Genomic DNA, 19,902 nt, shown 5'->3' on the forward strand with positions numbered 1-19,902 from the left:
ACATTCAGAGAATCTGGTTGGATCACGTCCTCGTTCAGTCCCAGTCCAACAGGCCTTGGTGAACTCTCATTATATCAGTCCCCTTGTATCAGTGGGTGCTCGCATCCCTCGAAGTCCTGATTACTTTTTTTATTTTCTTCATCCTTCTGTTCCTCATTTGGACTGTGGAGTGCTCAGTTCGGTGTTCCAATATGGGTCTCCATCTGTATCGCCATCCAACGTCGGATGAAGGTTTCCTGTGCCCTTGCCTTCTTTGCTCACGATCTCTTTCCTTCTGCCTCTCATTTGGACCTAGGGAGCTAGGTCCAGTGTTCCAACGTGGTTCTCCGCCTCCATCTCCATCCATCTCCAGATGAGGGTTCTATGGTGACATGCAAAATATTCATCAGTATGGTTGTGGGCCAAGGCCGGTTCAGGCACCCTCTCCTCTGTCCAGAGAACAATCTGGGGATCTCTCCTTGGACTGGGGATCCCCTTTATAATCAAGTCTCTTGAAAACCCTAAAATGATTCCCTTAGTTGAGGTATATACTTGCCTGATCCCATATCCATCCTTCCTCCCTCCCCCCCCATCCCAGTCCCCCGATCTTTCCCCAACCTCCCCTACTCCCTTCTCTCTAACCCTCTCCCTTTCCGACAACCCTCCCACCCCCCCATGCACCCTAGGTTACCTGGGACTCTTGTCTATTTCCTACCTCCTGGCGGGTAGCTATATAATCTTCATCAGGTTCATCTTCTCATTTAGCTTCTCTAAGATCACGAATAATAGGCTCTAAGACCTTTAATTATGGTTAGAATCCACTTATGAGTGAATACATACCGTGTTCCTCTTTTTGGGTCTGGCTTACCTCACTCAGTAAAGCGTTTTCTATTTCCATCCATTTGCATGCAAAATTCAAGATGTCATTGTTTTTTACCGCTGAGTAAAACTCTAATGTGTATATGTTCCACACCTTTTTTAACCATTCTTCTATTGAGGGGCACCTAGGCTGTTTCCAGGTTCTGGCTATTATAAATAGTGCTGCTATGAACATAGTAGAACAAATACTTTTGTAGTATGTTAGGGAATCTCTAGGGTATATTCCCAAGAGTGGAATTGCTGGGTCCTGAGGGAGGTTGACTCCCAGTTTCCTGAGAAACCGCCACACTGATTTCCACAGTGGCTGCACAAGTTTGCATTCCCACCAACAATGGATGAGTGTTCCCCTCATTCCACATCCTCTCCAGCATAGGCTATCATTGGAGTTTTTGAGTTTGGCTATTCTGACAGGTGTAAGATGATATCTCAAAGTTGTTTTGATTTGCATTTCCCTGATCGCTAAGGAGGTTGAGCATGACCTTAACTGCTTTTTAGCCATTCGAAGTTCATCTGTTGTGAATTCTCTGTTAAGTTCAGTACCCCATTTTTTAATTGGGTTAATTAGAGTTTTAGTGTCTAGTTTCTTGAGTTCTTTGTATATTTTGGAGATCAGACCTTTATCTGTTGAAGGGTTTGTGAAGATCTTTTCCCAGTCAGAAGGTAGCCTTTTTGTCTTACTGACAGTGTCCTTTGCTTTACAGAAGCTTCTCAGTTTCAGTAGGTCCCATTTATTTATTGTTTCTCTTATTGTCTGCACTCCTGGGGTTCTGCTTAGGAAGTGGTCTCCTGTGCCTATATCTTGTAGACTACTTCCCACTTTCTCTTCTATCAGGTTCAAAGTGGTCGGATTAATGTTGATGTCTTTAATCCATTTGGACCTGAGTTTTGTGCATGGTGATAGATATGGATCTATTTTCATTCTTCTACAGGTTGACATCCAGTTATGCCAGCACCATTTGTTAAAGATGCTATCTTTCTTCCATTGTATAGCTTTAGCTCCCTTGTCAAAAATCAGGTGTTCATAAGTTTGTGGGTTAATACCCGGGTCTTCTATTTGATTCCATAGGTCGACTTCTCTGTTGTTATGCCAATACCAAGCTGTTTTCAATACTGTTGCTCTGTAATAGAGTTTGAAGTCAGGGATGGTAATGCCTCCAGAGGTTCCTTTATTGTATAAGATTGTTTTGGCTATCCTGGGTTTTTTGTTTTGCCATATAAACTTGATTATTGTTCTCTCAAGGTCTGTGAAGAAGTTTGATGGGATTTTGATGGGAATTGCATTGAATCTATAGATTGCTTTTGGTAGAATTGCCATTTTTACTATGTTGATTCTCCCAATCCAAGAGCAGGGAAGGTCTTTCCATTTTCTGGTATCCTCCTCAATTTCTTTCTTCAAAGACTTAAAGTTCTTGTCAAATAGGTCTTTCACTTCCTTGGATAGAGTTACCCCAAGATATTTTATGCTATTTGTGGCTATCATGAAAGGTGATGTTTCTCTGATTTCCCTCTCTGCTTCTTTATCCTTTGTGTATAGGAGGGCTACTGATTTTTTGGAGTTGATCTTGTATCCTGCCACATTACTAAAGGTGTTTATCAACTGTAGGAGTTCTTTGGTAGAGTCTTTGGGGTCACTGATGTACACTATCATATCGTCTGCAAATAACGAAAGTTTAACTTCATCTTTTCCAATTTGAATCCCCTTGATCCCCTTATGTTGTCTTATTGCTATTGCTAGAACTTCAAGCACTATATTGAAGAGGAATGGTGAGAGTGGACAGCCTTGTCGTGTTCCTGATTTTAGTGGAAAGGCTTTGAGTTTCTCTCCATTCAATTTGATGTTAGCTGACGGCTTGCTGTATATTGCTTTTATTATATTTAGGTATGATCCTTGTATCCCTATTCTCTCCAACACCTTTATCATAAATGGGTGTTGAATTTTGTCAAATGCTTTTTCAGCAACCAATGCAATGATCATATGGTTTTTATCTTTCAGTTTATTTATATGATGGATTACATTGATAGATTTGCGTATGTTGAACCAACCCTGCATCTCTGGGATGAAGCCCACTTGATCATATTGGATAACTTTTCTAATGTATTCTTGGATTCGGTTTGCCAGTATTTTATTGAGTATTTTTGCGTCAATGTTCATGAGTGATATTGGTCTGTAATTCTCTTTCCTGGTTGTGTCTTTGTGTGGTTTTGGTATCAGGGTAACTGTAGCTTCATAAAAAGAGTTTGGCAGCGATTCTTCTGTTTCTATATTGTGAAATACATTAAGGAGTATAGGTATTAGCTCTTCCTGGAAGTTCTGGTAGAATTCTGCATTGAAACCATCTGGTCCTGGGCTTTTTTTGGTAGGGAGATTTTTAATAACAGCTTCTAATTCTTCACGACTGACAGGTATATTTAGATTGCTCACCTGTTCTTGGTTCAACTTTGGTATATGGTACTTATCTAAAAAAAATGTCCATTTCTTTTACATTTTCCAACTTTGTGGCATATAAATTTTCGTAGTAAGATCTAATGATTCTCTGGATTTCCTCTGTGTCTGTGGTTATGTCCCCCTTTTCATTTCTGATCTTATTAATTTGCATGTTCTCTCTCTGCCGTTTGATTAATTTGGATAGGGGTTTGTCGATCTTGTTGATTTTCTCCAAGAACCAGCTTTTTGATTCATTGATTCTTTGGATTGTTTTCTGTGTTTCTATTTTGTTGATTTCAGCCCTCAGTTTGATTATTTCCAGTCTTCTACTCCTCCTGGGTGAATCAGCTTCTTTTTTTCGAGAGCTTGCAAGTGTCCTGTTAAGTTTCCAATGTGTGCTTTCTCCGTTTTCTTTAATTGGGCACTTAGTGCTATGAACTTTCCTCTTAGCACTGCTTTCATAGTGTCCCATAGGTTTGAGTATGTTGTATCTTTATTTTCATTAAATTCAAGGAAGACTTTAATTTCTTTCTTTATTTCTTCCTTGACCCAGGAAGTCAATTGATTCAGTAGTTGACTGTTCAACTTCCATGAATTTGATGGCTTCCTGGGGGTAGCACTGTTCTTGAATTCTAACTTTAATCCATGGTGATCTGACAAGACACAGGTGGTTACTAATATTTTTTTGTATCTGTGGAAGTTTGCTTTGTTACCGAGTATGTGGTCAATTTTCGAGAAGGTTCCATGAGCTGCAGAGAAGAAGGTATATTCTTTCCTATTTGGGTGGAATGTTCTATAGATGTCTGTTAAGTCCATTTGATTCAATACCTCCAATAATTCTCTTATTTCTCTGTTAGGTTTCTGTCTGATTGACCTGTCCATTGGTGAGAGAGGAGTGTTGAAGTCTCCTACTATTAGTGTGTGTGGTTTGATGACTGCCTTGAGTTCTAGAAGTGTTTCTTTTACATAAGTAGGAGGCTTTATATTAGGGGCGTAGATATTCAGGATTGAGACTTCCTCCTGATGAATTGTTCCTGTTATGAGTATAAAATGTCCATCTCCATCTCTTCTGATTGATTTTAGTTTGAAGTCAATTTTGTTGGAGATTAGAATGGCCACACCTGCTTGTTTCTTAGGTCCGTTTGCTTGAAAAACCTTTTCCCAACCCTTTACTCTGAGTAAATGTCTGTCTTTGTGGTTGAGGTGTGTTTCTTGTAAACAGCAGAATGTTGGATCCTGTTTTCGTATCCAGTCTCTTAGTCTGTGAATTGAGTCCATTAATATTAAGTGATATTAATGACCAGTGGTTGTTGACTCCGGTTATTATTACTTTTTGTTTGTTTGATTAATAGAGTTTGTATGTGTCCCTTCTTTGAGTTAAGCTCGTGAAGGGTCGCTAGATGTCTGAGTTATTGTAAGCAGTGCTGGCAATGTTGGACTCCTTGGGTTGCGATTTTCCTTCTATTACTTTCTGTAAGGCTGGGTTTGTGGCTGCGAATTGTTTAAATTTGTTCTTATCCTGGAATATTTTGTTTTCTCCATTGATAGTGAATGATAGCTTGGCTGGGTATATTAGTCTGGGCTTGCATCCATGGTCTCTTAGTTTCTGCAGTACCTCTATCCAGGACCTTCTGGCTTTCATGGTTTCCATAGAGAAGTCCAGTGTAAGTCTGATAGGTTTACCTTTATAAGTTACTTGCCCTTTTTCCTTTGCAGCTCTTAATATTCTTTCTTTAATCTGTATGTTTTGTGTTTTGATTATTATATGGCGAGGGGATGTTTTTTTTTGATCAAGCCTATTCGGTGTTCTGTATGCTTCTTGAACCTTCATAGGGATATCATTCTTTAGATTGGGAAAGTTTTCTTCTATAATTTTGTTGAATATATTTTCTGGTCCTTTGATCTGCAGTTCTTCTCCTTCTTCAATCCCTATTATTCTTAGATTTGGTTTTTTTATTGTGTCCCAGATTTCTTGAATGTTTTGTGATGAGAATTTGTTGGATTTGCAGTTTTCTTTGATCAGAGCATTTATTTTCTCTATGGTATCTTCAGACTCTGAGATTTGTTCTTCCATCTCTTGTATCCTGTTGGTTATGCTTGATTCTGTAGTCTCTGTTCGTTTACCTAGATTTTCCATATTCAGCCGGCCCTCATTTTGTGATTTCTTCATTGCCTCCATTTCAGTTTTCAATTCTTGAACTGTTTCCATTACCTGTTTGATTGTTTTTTCTTGGTTTCCCAGTATATCATTCATGGATGTACTCATTTCTTCGATGTTTTTTTTATATTTTTCATCCATTTCTTTACTCATTTCTTCAATCTTTTTGTTATACTTCTCATCCAGTTCTTTAAGGGAGTTATTCATATCCTGTTTAAGGGACTCTATTGCTTTCATAAGGGCATTTTTTCCCGCTTCTTCTGAATTAAGAGGTTCAAGTCCTTCTATTGTCGGGTCATTGGGTTCTGGTGTTTTCATGTTGCTTTTTAGATTGTTGGAGGAGTTCTTGCCTTGGCGTCTGCCCATCTCTTCCTTCAAATGCTCTCTACTGGATCTTCTAGTACCAGGTCAGGTTCCCTTGTTGGGCAGGGAATTCACTGACAGAAGGCCTACCTTTCCTCAGGCAGTCTATTGAAACACAGGCACTCCCTACTACCGGGTTGCACTCACAGCCCAGGCCCAGCGAGCAAGGGAGTTGCTCTGGGGAGATCTTGTGGCCCCAGAGGGTAGGGGGGAAGAGAGGAAGGTGTACCTGGATAAAGGCTGGGACGGGATTCAGGAGAGCTCCGCAGGGAGGAGTCGCCTCTGCCTGGTGACCAGATTGTCGAGGGGGGCAGGGAAAGGCTGAATTCCTCCTAGAGGAAGCCCTCTAGCCAGGAGAAAACTCACCCCTCCTCCAATGGGAGTCTGCTAGAAGTTCCCTCTCTCCTGGATAAAGGCTGGGACAGGATTCAGGAGAGCTCCGCAGGGAGGAGTCGCCTCTGCCTGGTGACCAGATTGTCGAGGGGTGCGGGGAAAGGCTGAATTCCTCCTAGCAGAAGCCCTCTGGCCAGGAGAAAACTCACCACTCTTCCAATGGAAGTCTGCTAGAAGTTCACTCTCTCTTGCTGGCCAGGAATGTGATTGAGCTGGATAAAGGCTGGGATGGGATTCAGGAGCTGCCATTGATATTTTGACTGGCTCTCTGTTAAGAGAATACATAAATAAACTTGGTTTTCATTGTTACTTTTATTGTATTTATAAGTTATCGTTTCTCAAAGGTATTATCTACATAATGATCTTTATCCTGAAGGTTGAGGTGAAAGCAAGATTTAAAAATTTCTTACTTCTTCAAAATATTAGATGCCAAGCTTTAGTCCAAAGTCCAGGAGCTCCCATTAACTTGGGTTAGTTGTCTGTGGTTTTCCCAATCACGATCTTGATCCTTCTTGTTTGTAGGACCCCTTCTCTCTCTTCAAATAAGCTCTAGGATGGGAGGAGGAAAGGGTCAGGAGTAGTAAAGGGAGAAGAAACAAGATTATTATGTAAAATAAGAAAAAATTTTTAAATAAATAATTTCAAGTTAAAAAATTGGTTTGGTGATGGTGGCTCCCATCTTTAATCCAGCATTTGGTGGCAAAGGCGGGTGGATCTCTGTGAGTTTGAGGCCAGTGTGTTCTACAAGTGAGTTCCAGGAAAGCTAGAGCTACTCAGAGAGAAACCTTGCTTCTAACACACACACATACACACACACACACACACACCTAGACACACACATAATGTTGAACATCTTCAAAAATTTAAAAGTGAAATTTCTTAGAAATTTTTTACTTTCACAATAATAGAAATATTTTTTTCTATGAAGCTTCTATTGTACTCTGATATCTTAAATTATTTTTTAAGTTGTAGCAACTTAGAAAATTTCTTATCAAAGAATATTATGTGAGTTTACTCATAAACATGCATAACCGAATAATTGTATGTATTCATGCTCTTCCCTGTGGTTAATATGGGAAACAAAATAGAAGGCCAGGTACAAACTGGTGTTTCTACTGTTGCTGTTTTGTTTTCTATTATGGTTACATTATTTTAAGAATATATGTATTTTGTCCCTTAATAGGTAACAAAGACACAGCTAATATGTATATTGTAAAATGGTTGTTTCAGAATATACAGTTTAAAATTTGAGTCAATAAGGTTGTCCTACATGTGAAAAATTAACAAATGAAAATACCATGATATTCAGAAAAGGCAAAAGTCTCATAGAGAAGAGTTGCCTGAAAAAAGAAGTAATTTTATGAAAAAAGAAATAAATTCTATGTAGATGAGAAATTAAAGATGTGACCATGGTGGCACAGTCAGAAAGTGCAGATCACCTGAAATCTTACTATTTACACATGACTGTTTATATCATTTAAAGACGCAATACTTTCAACAGTCCTGTTCTCTCGTGATCACCTGAACCTTGGAAGAAAGGGAAGGCCCAGATGTCACACCAGACAGGAGAATTCTCCTGAGGGTCAAAACAAACAAGTGACTGAGACGGTCCTCCTTCAGGACTGAGCAGAATCTCAGCAGACTCCCAGGGTCTAAATCCCCTGAGCCCATGGGTGCTGCTGGTTGTGCACAAAACTCCCACTGTCCTGGCATCCCTCAGCATATGCACTGCAAGGTCTGCGGCAAGACAACGGGGTTTGTGATGATAAACAAGAAAGAACTACGAATGTATCTTACTATTTATGGAAATTGTACCTTATTTTGTTTTCTTTCAGAAAGCAGGTAGACATTATCAGAAATTATAGCACTGGAAATTTGTGTGATTCACAAAATCTTTCCAAAGATATTTTCACTCTTCTACCAATGTCTGCCCCCTCTGTCACCAACTCCAGTAGCTCCAGGTTTGCTTTGACTGGGTTCCCTGGTTTAGAGATTTATTACCTCTGGCTCTCTATTCCCTTCTCCATCATCTATGCAACAGTATTCCTGGGAAACTGTATGATACTGCATGTGATCCGGACTGAGCCAAGCCTGCACCAGCCCATGTTCTATTTCCTGGCCATGTTAGCCCTTACAGACCTGTGCATGGGGCTGTCCACTGTACACACGGTGCTGGGCATCTTTTGGGGCCTCATCCAAGATATCAACCTCGATGCCTGCATTGCACAGGCTTATTTTATTCATGGTTTGTCCTTCATGGAGTCCTCTGTCCTCCTTTCCATGTCCTTTGACCGCTACATTGCCATTTGCAACCCTCTACGCTATTCCTCCATCCTAACCAATGCCAAAATCGTGAAAATTGGAGTGGCCATCATATGTAGGAGTTCTATGCTCATTCCTCCAGTCATCATCCGCCTGAAGTTCTTAAAGTACTGCCGGCCTCATTTCCTCTCTCACTCTTTCTGCCTGCACCAAGACTTAATTCGAATGGCCTGTGGTGACATTCGTTTCAATAGCATCTACGGTTTAGCCCTGGTAATCAGCAACCTATTGCTGGATTCAGTACTCATATTAATGTCATATATTATGATCCTGCACACAGTTCTAGCCATTGCTTCCCGGGAGGAGAGAATGAAGTCTTTGCAGACTTGTGTTTCTCACATCTCTGCTGTTTTGGTTTTCTACATCCCCATCATTGGTCTGACCATGGTGCACCGCTTTGGGAAACACCTCTCTCCACTGGTTCATGTTCTCATGGGCAACATCTACATCCTTTTCCCACCCTTGATGAACCCCATCATATACAGTATCAAGACTCAGCAGATACGAGTGAGGGTTCAGAGATTGTTCCTGAAGGGAACCTAGGATCTTAGATCTGCTGTGAATATTTGAAAGTCAACTTGCAGAGGAAACAAGCATGAGATTCCGTAAGCATCGTAACTAGATGTACTAACTGTCTTTTCATGCTGCAAATCCTCTCATTTTCTCATAGTTGTTTTTAAGCAAGTGAGATTGACTTCTATCATGTTGCAGTTAACTTTTCAAACTAGAATATACAAAGAATATATATTCAGAATTGTCTTTTAAATCCTTTTTTAAGTTTTTAAAATTTTAATTAAACATTTAAATTATTTCCACATTACTTTTTTGCATCAAGTTGATTTGCTCATAAAATCCATATCTTTGTGGTCAATTGCACATGCTTACATCCATTATGAAGCTTATATTTTTGGTTTTAAATGCCTTTAATGATTGTTATAGAGCAGTCATTATCTTAATCTTTTTTGTTCATCTAAGGAACATATTTATACTTCGTTAACTTAGCATGTAATAAATAAGCAGCATATAAACTTGAACTGTCTGGTCACTTAACTATAGTTAAATAAACCAAAGAATCAATTTCAGTGTTTTGTCCATACCCACAGCTTCCCAGGTCCCCACCCTATAGATGGTAACAGACACGCATCACAATACAAACAGTGACTGCTATAGGAAGACTATTTAAATCATGTAAAAATATTCTTTGATTCATATTTTCTGTGTCTTGAGTCTCCAGTAATAGTTACAACATTACTGTGACTATTTAAAAGGAATAATCATTTAACTTAACATCTTCTTAAAAATTCCGAGGTAGATATTATTCTTTATTCTGTAAGTGGATTTTCAATCAGTCATGTCAAATTCTAGGGTGCATTTTATGAGAAGAGTTGGATATAATTTATACTTTGTTTATTTTCAAGTCACATGATCACGCCTTCCTGGTTCCCTTGTGTGCTTCTTTTAGTTCAAACTGGTCTGAAAGTTGCTATAAAACATTGAATAAAAAGCAGAATCTACAAATACCAAAATGAACCAATATGATAATGCATGAAACATCCCTTTGTTAATGTAAACCTTCCTTAAAATATTTATATTATTTAGTTAAAACATTATAAAATGTTAATATAACATGTATCAAATAACTTTAAACAGGATTATTAAGATATAATTAAAAACAACCTGATTATTATGAAATGTAGATATAAAACTTGAATGAGTATGTAGGAATACATTTAGAAAATTATTTACTATCATGAATATTTTATCATAGCCAAGATTTCTGCCAAATTCCAGTGTTTCCCACCTGCTAGTGCACTCTCTCACATTCGTAGCCACACCTATTTCTGTCTTACAGCTTTGATAAGTCCTATAGATTACACTGTACCAGTCTAACTTGTTCTTCACCCTTCACTTCATGTACAGCAGCATTCCTCAGGTAGTTATGACCCACTCCTACTAACTGACAGCTCTGATTTTCAATATTTATAACTTCACTATTATGAATGAAAACAGCCACACTAAAGGAATAAAATTATATTCTTCATAATAAAATCTACAAAACCAACTTCTTAGAAATGTAGCATAATTCTTAGTCTTAATCTTCAGAGCAATGCTATGGCTAGTAAATCATAACTCTCAACATCTCTACATGAAATCATTAAGAAAAGGAGTTTAAAGTTATTCAAAACCATTTGGTCTGAAATTAGCATTCTGCTACAGCTGATATTATAGATTACTGCATAGTTATGTTCTTATTATGCTTGTACTTTATGTTTTTCATGTTTCAGATTAAAAAATTTAAAATTGTTAAGAAACCTATAAATAGAAAGCAATTTGGGACCATTATTTTTGAGCATATATTGCAACATAACCAATTCTGCTGTAGTAATATTTTCATTTTATTATCTATAGTTTTCTGGGAAGGCCTTTCTGTTTCCTATTTGCTCTTGTATTGTTAACTGTTCATCATTATTCTGTTTAAATGAAATATTGTTTAGAATTCCAACTTTCCCTCTAAGACTTAGCCGTACTTTTAAAATTAAAGGATGTCTTTTTTAAAAAGAAAATAATGTATTCTTCCCTCATACATTACGTCCTGACTGCAATTTCCCCTCTCCTCTCTTTCCATTATCTCCTTCACCCCCGTTTTAGGCCTCCAGATCCACTCCTCTGAGTACCTTCATAAAAGGGCCGACCACCCAGGGTCATCAACCAAACACACATAACAAGATACAATAATAATCTAAATTAGTTAAATGACCTTTCTGTCCAGCAGAAGTTAATAATTTGTGCTAAAGAATTACTTTTCTTCAAAGGTCTCTTTAACTCAATCCCACATGCATATCTTGTCATGAGCACCAAAATAAAAGATGATCTCTCTCTTTTAGGATCCTATGAGAGGACCAGTGAAGCCTGCATCTTCAGTACGATGCTGCCTAGCTTACCTAGTTGACATTTACACCTTGCTTCTCTCCTTGGGGAAGTGAACATTTCTGTGACCTCTGCTGAGCATCAGTAGATTTTTTTCTCCTGTATTTAGTGACTCATTGGTAACTTTGATCCTTCTCAAGCCTTGAAACCCACTTTCGCTTACTTTTTGAACACTGACATATGTATCAGGATCATTGTCTAAGCACACTCCTACTCAAAGTCCTAACAGCCTTGGCACATTCAGGAATGGGAAGTTCCCATGCTTTGCTAGCTTCCTGCAGGTTCCTCATACTTTGAAAGGAGAGAAGAAATGCAGGTTTCTTTCACCCTTTCCCAGACTAGCCATGCTACTTGGGCATCAGCCCTACATTGCCTCTCTGCCATGGCTGATATGGCATGCCAGCGGATTTCCTTTACCTAGTTAAGTGGAAATTAGAATATTACTAAATCTATATGTTTGATGCACATTGAATGTCTATCTTTTCACAGTCCAACAATGTAAACAACAACAATAAAATGTGAAGTCAAACCTTAGAAATTGAATGTATTGTCTCTATTAGCTTTCTGCATCTGTGTCTCCTTGCATCTTTTCATGACAAAAAGATTCTCCTTAATTGCCTTTCTTTTTGTTCTCCACATCAGTTTGCTCACTATTCCTGTTCCAGCTTTGATTGCAGTGACAACAGCTAAAGACAGCAGGACTCTAGAAACAGGAAAGGAAAGCTAATTCCTTTCAAAGATCAAAATATATTTACAATTAAAAAGTACATGGAATGTGTATCAAGCTTATACATAATGCATATAAATGTGAACAAAGTCTGCTTTTACCCACAGCGATGATTATGGTACATTACATTATTTATGACAAATTATTATTTATAAATTAAAGCTAAGACATCTTTATTGTTTATTTTATTTTTGAGATTATGATATCATTTTCCTTTCCCTTTCTCCCTCCAACTTTCCTCTTATATACCCCTCCTTGCTCTCTTTCAAATTCATGACCTCTTTTTATATATTTATATATAAATATATAATAAATATATTTAATATATATAATAAATATATAAATAAATATATATTTATATTAAACCATATATATTATATGTGTATTATATATGTATGCATGTATATACATGCATACATATATTCCTAAATAGAACTTGTTCACTCTCTACAATGTTAACTCTAGGTTCTCTGTTTAGGTCTGTACTCTGTTGTGTTTTTTTTTTTATTTTCTTGGATTATTTGTTCTTTTGAAAACTCAAGTACAAATGGATCAAAGACCTCAACATAAAGACAGCCACACTGAACTGTATAGAAGAGGAAGTCGGAAGTACACATGAATGCATTGGCACAAGAGACCACTTCATGCTGGCTTCTTAGAGCTTACTCTTTTCAACTTTGAATAAATGAAAGTCAATGAACAACACAAAAGACTACAGTACGCACACACATGCAAGCATGCATACACACACACACATACACACACACACACAGAGAAAGAGAGAGAGAGAGAGAGAGAGAGAGAGAGAGAGAGAGAGAGAGAGAGAGAGAGACTGCATTCTCTTTGTCTGGGATCCTACTGAACCATTCAGACATTAACTCTCAAGCCCCTTCTTGTACTGGAATCAAGATCACCCATTTGGTGACTAAGGATGTTGAACATCTCCTTAAGTATCTTTCAGCCATTTTAGATTCCTCTGTTGAGAGTTCTTTGTTTAGGTCTGTACTCCATTTTTTTTTCTTGGATTATTTGTTGTTTTGATGACCAATTTCTTGAGTTCTTTGTATATTTTGAAGATCAGACCTCTGTCTGATGTGGGCTTAGTGAAGATCTTTTCCCATTCTGTAGACTATCATTTTGTCTTGTTAACTGTGTCTTTTGCGTTACAGAAGCTTTTCAGTTTTAGGAGGTCCCATTTATTAATTGTTCATCGCAGTGTCTGTGCTGCTGGGATTGTATTTAGGAAGTGGTCTCCTGTGCTAATGTGTTCAAGTGTGTTTCCCACTTTCTCTTCTATAAGCTTCATTGTGGCTGGCTTTATGTTGATGTCTCTGATCCATTTGGACCTGAGTTTTGTGCATGGTGATAGATATGGGTCTATTTTCATTCTTCTACATGTTGTTATCCAGTTATTCCACCACAACTTGTTAAATATGCTTTCTTTTTTATTTGATATGCTTTGCATCTTTGTCAAAAATGAGGTGTTTGAAGGTGTGTGGATTAATATCTGCTTGTTCAACATTCTTAGTCATCAGAGAAATGCAAATCAAAACAACTCTGAGATTCCATCTTACACCTCTAAGAATGGCTAAGATCAAAAATACCAATGACAACTTATGCTAAAGAGGTTGTGGGATAAAGGGAACACTTCTGCATTGCTGGCGGAAATGCAAGCTGATACAGTCCCTTTGGATGTCAGTGTGGTGATTTCTTAAAAAATTAGAAAACAACCTTCCTCAAGTCCCTGTAATACCACTTTTGGGTATATACCCAAAGGATCATGCCACAAGGCCATGTGCTCAACTATATTCATAGCCGCATTGTTTGTCATAACCAGAACCTGGAAACAACCTAAATGCCCCTCACCGAAGAATGAAAAAGGAAAATGTGGTACATTTATACAATGGAATACTACACAGCAGGAAAACATAATGACATCTTGAGTTTTGCATGCAAATGAATGGAGTTAGAAAACATTTTGAGTGAGGTAACCCAGACCCAGAAAGACAATTATCACTTGTACTCACTCATAAGTGTTTTTTAAACATAAAGCAAAGAAAACCAATCATAAATCCCAGAGAACTTAGACAACAATGAGAACCCTAAGAGAGACATTCATAGATCTAATCTATGTGGGAAGTAGAAAAAGACAAGATCTCCTGAATAAATCTGGAGCATGGGGATCTTGGAGGATGGTTAAAGGTGAGGGGAGAGGCAGGGAGTGTAGCAGAGAAAAATGTAGAGCTCAATAAAAATAAACAAACAAACAAACAAAAAGAATTCATGCAAAAAACAAAACAAAAGAAAAAGATCACTCATTTGTATCTGACTCTGTCCATGTAATTGCTTTGAAGGTAGCTAGTTTTTCTTTTTAAAAAAATGTTTGTTGCTGAAACCTGTTTTTGTAAACATAAGTTTTCACTTTTAAACAAGACTTATTTTATTTTTATCTATATGTATGTATGTATATATCCCGTGTGTATGTGCTTACGGGATGAGCCTAGAAAAAGATGCTGGAATCCTGAGAATTAGTTTTTAATCATCTAGCATGTGTACTGAGAATCCAACTTCAGTCTTCAGCAAGAAGAGAAAGTGCTCCCAACTTTTGCACCTTGTCCTTAACCTCTGGGTGTGTACCTGAAACTAAATTAACATGGGTATTCAAGAGCAAAATTGAAAACAAAAACCTAAGTGTCAGGGAAACATATAAACCAAAACTGATCAATTGGTATGTAAAACTAAGACAGTCACTGTATGGATATTTTCTCACTTTTACTGTGAATATTAGAACAAAATTTAAGTTGTATTTCCCAAATTTGTGAATATTGGGCCTTTTAGTTGATATACTATTTCAGTGTTTTTCACTAAAACCTCAGGGTTATGACGGGTAAAACATGGCATAATGTCATGCACTATATTCTGAAAACAGGATATTTCTTATTCTAAAGCCTCATACTAGAATGTCATGATAAATATATTATCCTTGTTTGATTTGAAAATTTACTTGATAGCACTTATCTATGAAATTAATTTTGAATAGATCAAACATAATATTAAAATAATTTTGACTTTAAAATTTGTTTTTACTGAAATCAAATATAAAAACATAGAAGTACATTTACTGACAGGTTAAATGACTCTGTATGAAAGAGAATGCCATTGTGGGCTAGGCTGAACAAATTAAACATTTCTCGATGTATGTATTTTGCATTTTACAATAAAAGAGAAACTAAGAGAAGGTAACCCACATACATAACAAATAATTTAAACAATTTTATGGAGGAAAATGTATTAGATATAAGTAGATGTGATCAAAGCTATTTTGACTTTATAATATAAATTTTGGATAATTTATCAAGCTATTAATTACTTGATCATAATTATATATAACAAATAATATAATACTGACTTTAACCAAATACACATAATCTTTAGGAAGTTAACATTGTCTTTTGTTTTACTAATAATTGTTAATCTTTTTTTGTTGTTATTTTATTTTGTTTTTGACACAGGGTTTCTCTGTAGCTTTGGATAGATGGCTCAACCATTAAAGGCTAGGTTTACAACCAAAAATAAAAATTGTTATTCTTAATGTTCCCAAAATATTTCTACTATATTTTCAGATGCCCTTAAATTCTATAGTTCTTTGGGAAAACTAAAAAATAAGTTGCATGCTTTTATGTCAACAAAGTGCTTTGTTAAAAGAAAGGACCTGAACAATTCTTTCCTTAATTTGCTTGGTCTTCACTCCATAAATAATAGGGTTGAGGGAGGGTGGAAGAACCACATAGAGGTTTGCAAGAAGGATGTGCACATGCAGTGGTATGCTGTGACCTCCAAAACGGTGAGCAAGAGAAGAAAAGAAAACTGGTGTATAAAACAATAAGATAACACAGACATGGGAGCCACACGTACTAAGGGCCTTGAGTCGGGCATCCTGAGAAGGAATTCTAAAGACAGCACGAAGGATAAGGACATATGAGACAATGATAAGCAGTACGTCTAGGCATATGGAAAACAGAGCCACAACCATCCCATAGTAAATATTGACCTTGATGCTGTCACAGGCCAACCTGGCAATGCCCATGTGTTCACAGTAGGAGTGTTGAATGATGTTCCTCCCACAGTAGGTGAGCCGATAAACAAGGAAGATCAGGGGGAAGCAGATGAAGAAGCTTCTAGTCACAGATGCAATGCCCATTCTGTTGATGACAGATGAGGTTAGGATGTTGGTGTATCTTAGTGGATAGCAGATAGCCACATAACGGTCAAAGGCCATGGCGAGCAATATACCAGACTCTGTCACAAAGATGAAGTGAAGAAAAAACATCTGGGACACACAGCTAGCAAAAGAAATGCCCCCAGCCTGAAACCAGAAGATTGCTAATACCTTTGGAATAGTTACTGTGGACAGGAAGACATCTGCCAGGGCCAACATTGAAAGGAAAAAGTACATGGGTTCGTGAAGACTACGCTCAGTGGAGATCAGCAATATTAGCAATATATTGCCTGCAACAGCTACTATGTACATTGAACAGATGGGGATGGAGAGCCAAATGTGTGCATCTTCGAGTCCTGGGATCCCAATCATGGTGTACCAGATGTCTCTGAGATTGGTGTAATTTAAAGACATTGAAGATGTCAACTTTTACTCTGCTTGACACTGTTTGATACTGAAGAGTGAGAAAAAAATCATGAACCACGGTTAATTTTTTGCTTAATTTATTGAGAAAGTAATTTAGAAATTACTTGAGAAAGAATTATCAAAAAAGAAAAATAAAAAAATGGAAATGATTTTAAAATCATTCATAGCAGATAATAAAACAGGAACATTTTATGACCAAAGAAATAAACTGAAATTTTATAATATTTGTATTACTGGCAATGGTAAAATCTGTAATATTTGTAGAAAATTAACACATATTTAACGTGGATTCTAGAAACTGTTCTCAACACTTTATGAAAATGAAAGTCTCTGAAAGGCTTTTATCTGATTGATGATTTCTAGTGATTCATCATTTTTCTCTTTTCTGTAGTTTTGGAAAGTAGTCAGGCACTACTATCTGGTCATTGGGAAGATGAGCTTGAGACTGGTGCCTTAGATCATTTGGCTATTCTGATATAATAAGTCATGTCCTTTTGGATATTAAGACTACTTAGTCAATGACAGCCAACCTCCACATTTTAATAGGAAATATTTAATCAATCAGTTGCTCTTTCTTTCCTTTAGCAATTTGTGTGGAATGAAAGAAAACCAAGACTGTAGGTACATTCACTGCGTGCAATGCTGCATTAGCATAGCGTTGTGATGTGATTTTACTACTATAGATTTGTTTCTTATGGTTGCAATCTGCATGTCTTTCTGGTAAACACCCACTAATCCTATTCTAGCAGTTCACCTTGTTTTCCTCTCTTGCAAATGTCATACTTGTACCACATGTCCCTCATATCCCGTTTTTAAATCTCCTTTGTGCATTCCCGTATGTGATTTTATTTTACTGTTGATATGAAAATTTTTAATGTTATATTTCTTTGCTATTTGTATCATTATCACCATCATTAATCAATGTGTCTTCAGTATTGTTGTGTTGAATTGGAGTTGAATTAAAACTATCAAAGCCACCATGAGTAACATGTGAAAGAATTAATGAGGCACAAGTCATCATATGTCGACAAGTACTGGAAATGTGAGGTTTTAAAGAATAGAAAGTTACCAAACATGAAACTTGAAGAGCATCATCTTTCAATTATAGAAAAGCAGAACTGGACAGAATCCCATGATCTTGGGAAATTTCCCTTTTCTTGGCTTGGACCAAAGAAATGAGTCATTTGTGATTTTGCAGGAACAATGGTGAACAGACACTTATAGAATTAAAATTATATTATGGTAAGTGAAATCAAAGAAAGTGATTTTCTGTGTCTATTGAGACAAAACAAAATCCAGAAAGCAAAAGACCATATAGAAGATTTAAAAAACTTCATATTAGATCTAGATCTTTTAACAAAACAAAAGCAAATATCAATTCAAATAAGTTTGAAAATAATATGGCTTCAAAAAGAGATAAAATCGATTTTAAAAAGTGTTGTAGAGTACAAAATATACATTAATAAATCTTTATCTATTAGTAGTGAAAGATCTAGAATGCTTGATACAGAAGTTTGTCTTTTCTGAGGTGGTATCATCCTTTAGACCCAAGACTGCCTTGAAGTGGCTTTCCAAATGCTGAGATTATGGAGTTTGCAAGAGTACACAGTCTGAGAAGGAATTTAAAAAAGTATAACTGAGGATCTTTCAGCAGAAAGAGAGATTATACAGGTTCATCCAAATGTCAGCAGATTTCCTGCTTGAATGATTGCTCCCTTCAGGATGCAGGAACAGTCCAGTGTAGTGATAATGGCTCTCAGAACAGAAAACGACAGCTCTCCTAGAGTTAAAGTGCATGCCAGGTGTGCTAGCAAATCACTCTGCAAGATGGTGCAATACACGTGAGATAGCAGACTTGCTTAGAGCACACTTTGTTCCTGTTCACGTGATACAAGTTAGGTACATTATTCTTTGTCTCAATACTTACAATCTGTTCTTTCTATGATCCACAGTTAAGATTCTGTGGTCATACTGTCATGTCTTATGTTCACCCTAGTAATTTATATTTGACGTATTATATTTCTATTAATCTGTATTCATATGTATCTCAGAGAGAAAAAGACATTTTGATAATAGAGAATGTCTCAGACAATCCTTAATTAAAAGAAGCAGAGATGGCGTGATACTCACAGTGCTTAATTTCAGCTTCATTCATCACCTCAGTCATTAGCCATGACTTAAATATCACTAATGAACTACAATTTACATCATATTACTTTTCTATGTAATAATTAATGCTTACCCTGATCATGAAAATGATCACAACAGGTTTTGGACTATATTCATCTTCAACCAGGCAAGAGAAGGCATAAGTAAATAACTGTTAGCAAAACTGTGATATACTCTGCAGTCTATTGTATATGAATTTGTTACTTAAAATGAATAAAGTTTATTTTTTACTTCTAATTACATCAATTATATGATGTATATTTCTAATTACATCAATTCTAAGCTCTTTATTTTTTTACATATTACTTTGCTTTTAAACTCTCATAAAATCTCTACCTTATCTCCAAATATTGCATTACCAGAAGATTTTTTTAAATAAAATACAATGTACCATGATAAATTTTTGCAATCACAGCTCTTGTTTTCCTTGACCACTACACCAAGGCTCCTTAGTGTTTTTTTTTTTCATTTCTGCCATAACAAAGTGAGGCAAACTCCTGTTGGACTTCATTTCTAAGGCGGATTGTAAATTTGAAAGCTGAAAGGAAAAAGGAAAGTATAACATTGTCAGGTATCCTTCCTCATTTGTAGGTTACCTTCCAGGGACTGAGTACTGATGAATGGATGATTGATAGGTAAGCATATCCTTGTTTTCTGCATGTTTATCTCCATATTGGAAGCTGCACATCATTCATATTCTGAGCTAATTCTCCCTCATCAAAGTTATTCATTTAGAATGATATAAAACACTTTTCAAGGAAATTTGGGTTGGATCAAAGAGTATTGATTCAATCTGTTCAACTACAACTATTGATAGCTCATGTTATTTCAATAACTGAAGATAGACTTCCTTCCTCAACCTTGGGTCAACTAAAATAGCAGGCATGATATGGCAGACCCATAGCCTCTCCCAT

General features: G+C 36.8%; 2 protein-coding genes across 2 annotated transcripts; one reads left to right on the forward strand and one right to left on the reverse strand.

Annotated features, from left to right (window-relative positions):
- Window positions 1-8,120: 8,120 nt before the first annotated feature.
- On the forward strand, window positions 8,121-9,062 carry LOC148121559 (olfactory receptor 51V1-like). Its single transcript, XM_087907703.1, has one exon. It carries the CDS (start codon window positions 8,121-8,123, stop codon window positions 9,060-9,062), a length of 942 nt encoding a protein of 313 aa, XP_087763829.1.
- A 6,794-nt stretch (window positions 9,063-15,856) lies between these two features.
- LOC148121560 (olfactory receptor 52Z1P-like) lies at window positions 15,857-16,807 on the reverse strand. Its single transcript, XM_087907704.1, has one exon. The coding sequence runs from the start codon at window positions 16,805-16,807 to the stop codon at window positions 15,857-15,859; it is 951 nt and encodes a 316-aa protein (XP_087763830.1).
- Window positions 16,808-19,902: the final 3,095 nt, after the last annotated feature.

The sequence above is a fragment of the Myodes glareolus genome, chromosome 7 (genome assembly GCF_982192425.1).
Source record: "Myodes glareolus chromosome 7, mMyoGla1.1, whole genome shotgun sequence".
In the NCBI taxonomy this organism is placed as follows: domain Eukaryota; kingdom Metazoa; phylum Chordata; class Mammalia; order Rodentia; family Cricetidae; genus Myodes; species Myodes glareolus.

Excerpts from the sequence above, each read along its gene's own strand:
- LOC148121559 (XM_087907703.1), top strand. The coding sequence starts at position 8,121 with ATGTCTGCCCCCTCTGTCACCAACTCCAGTAGCTCCAGGTTTGCTTTG.
- LOC148121560 (XM_087907704.1), bottom strand. The coding sequence starts at position 16,807 with ATGTCTTTAAATTACACCAATCTCAGAGACATCTGGTACACCATGATT.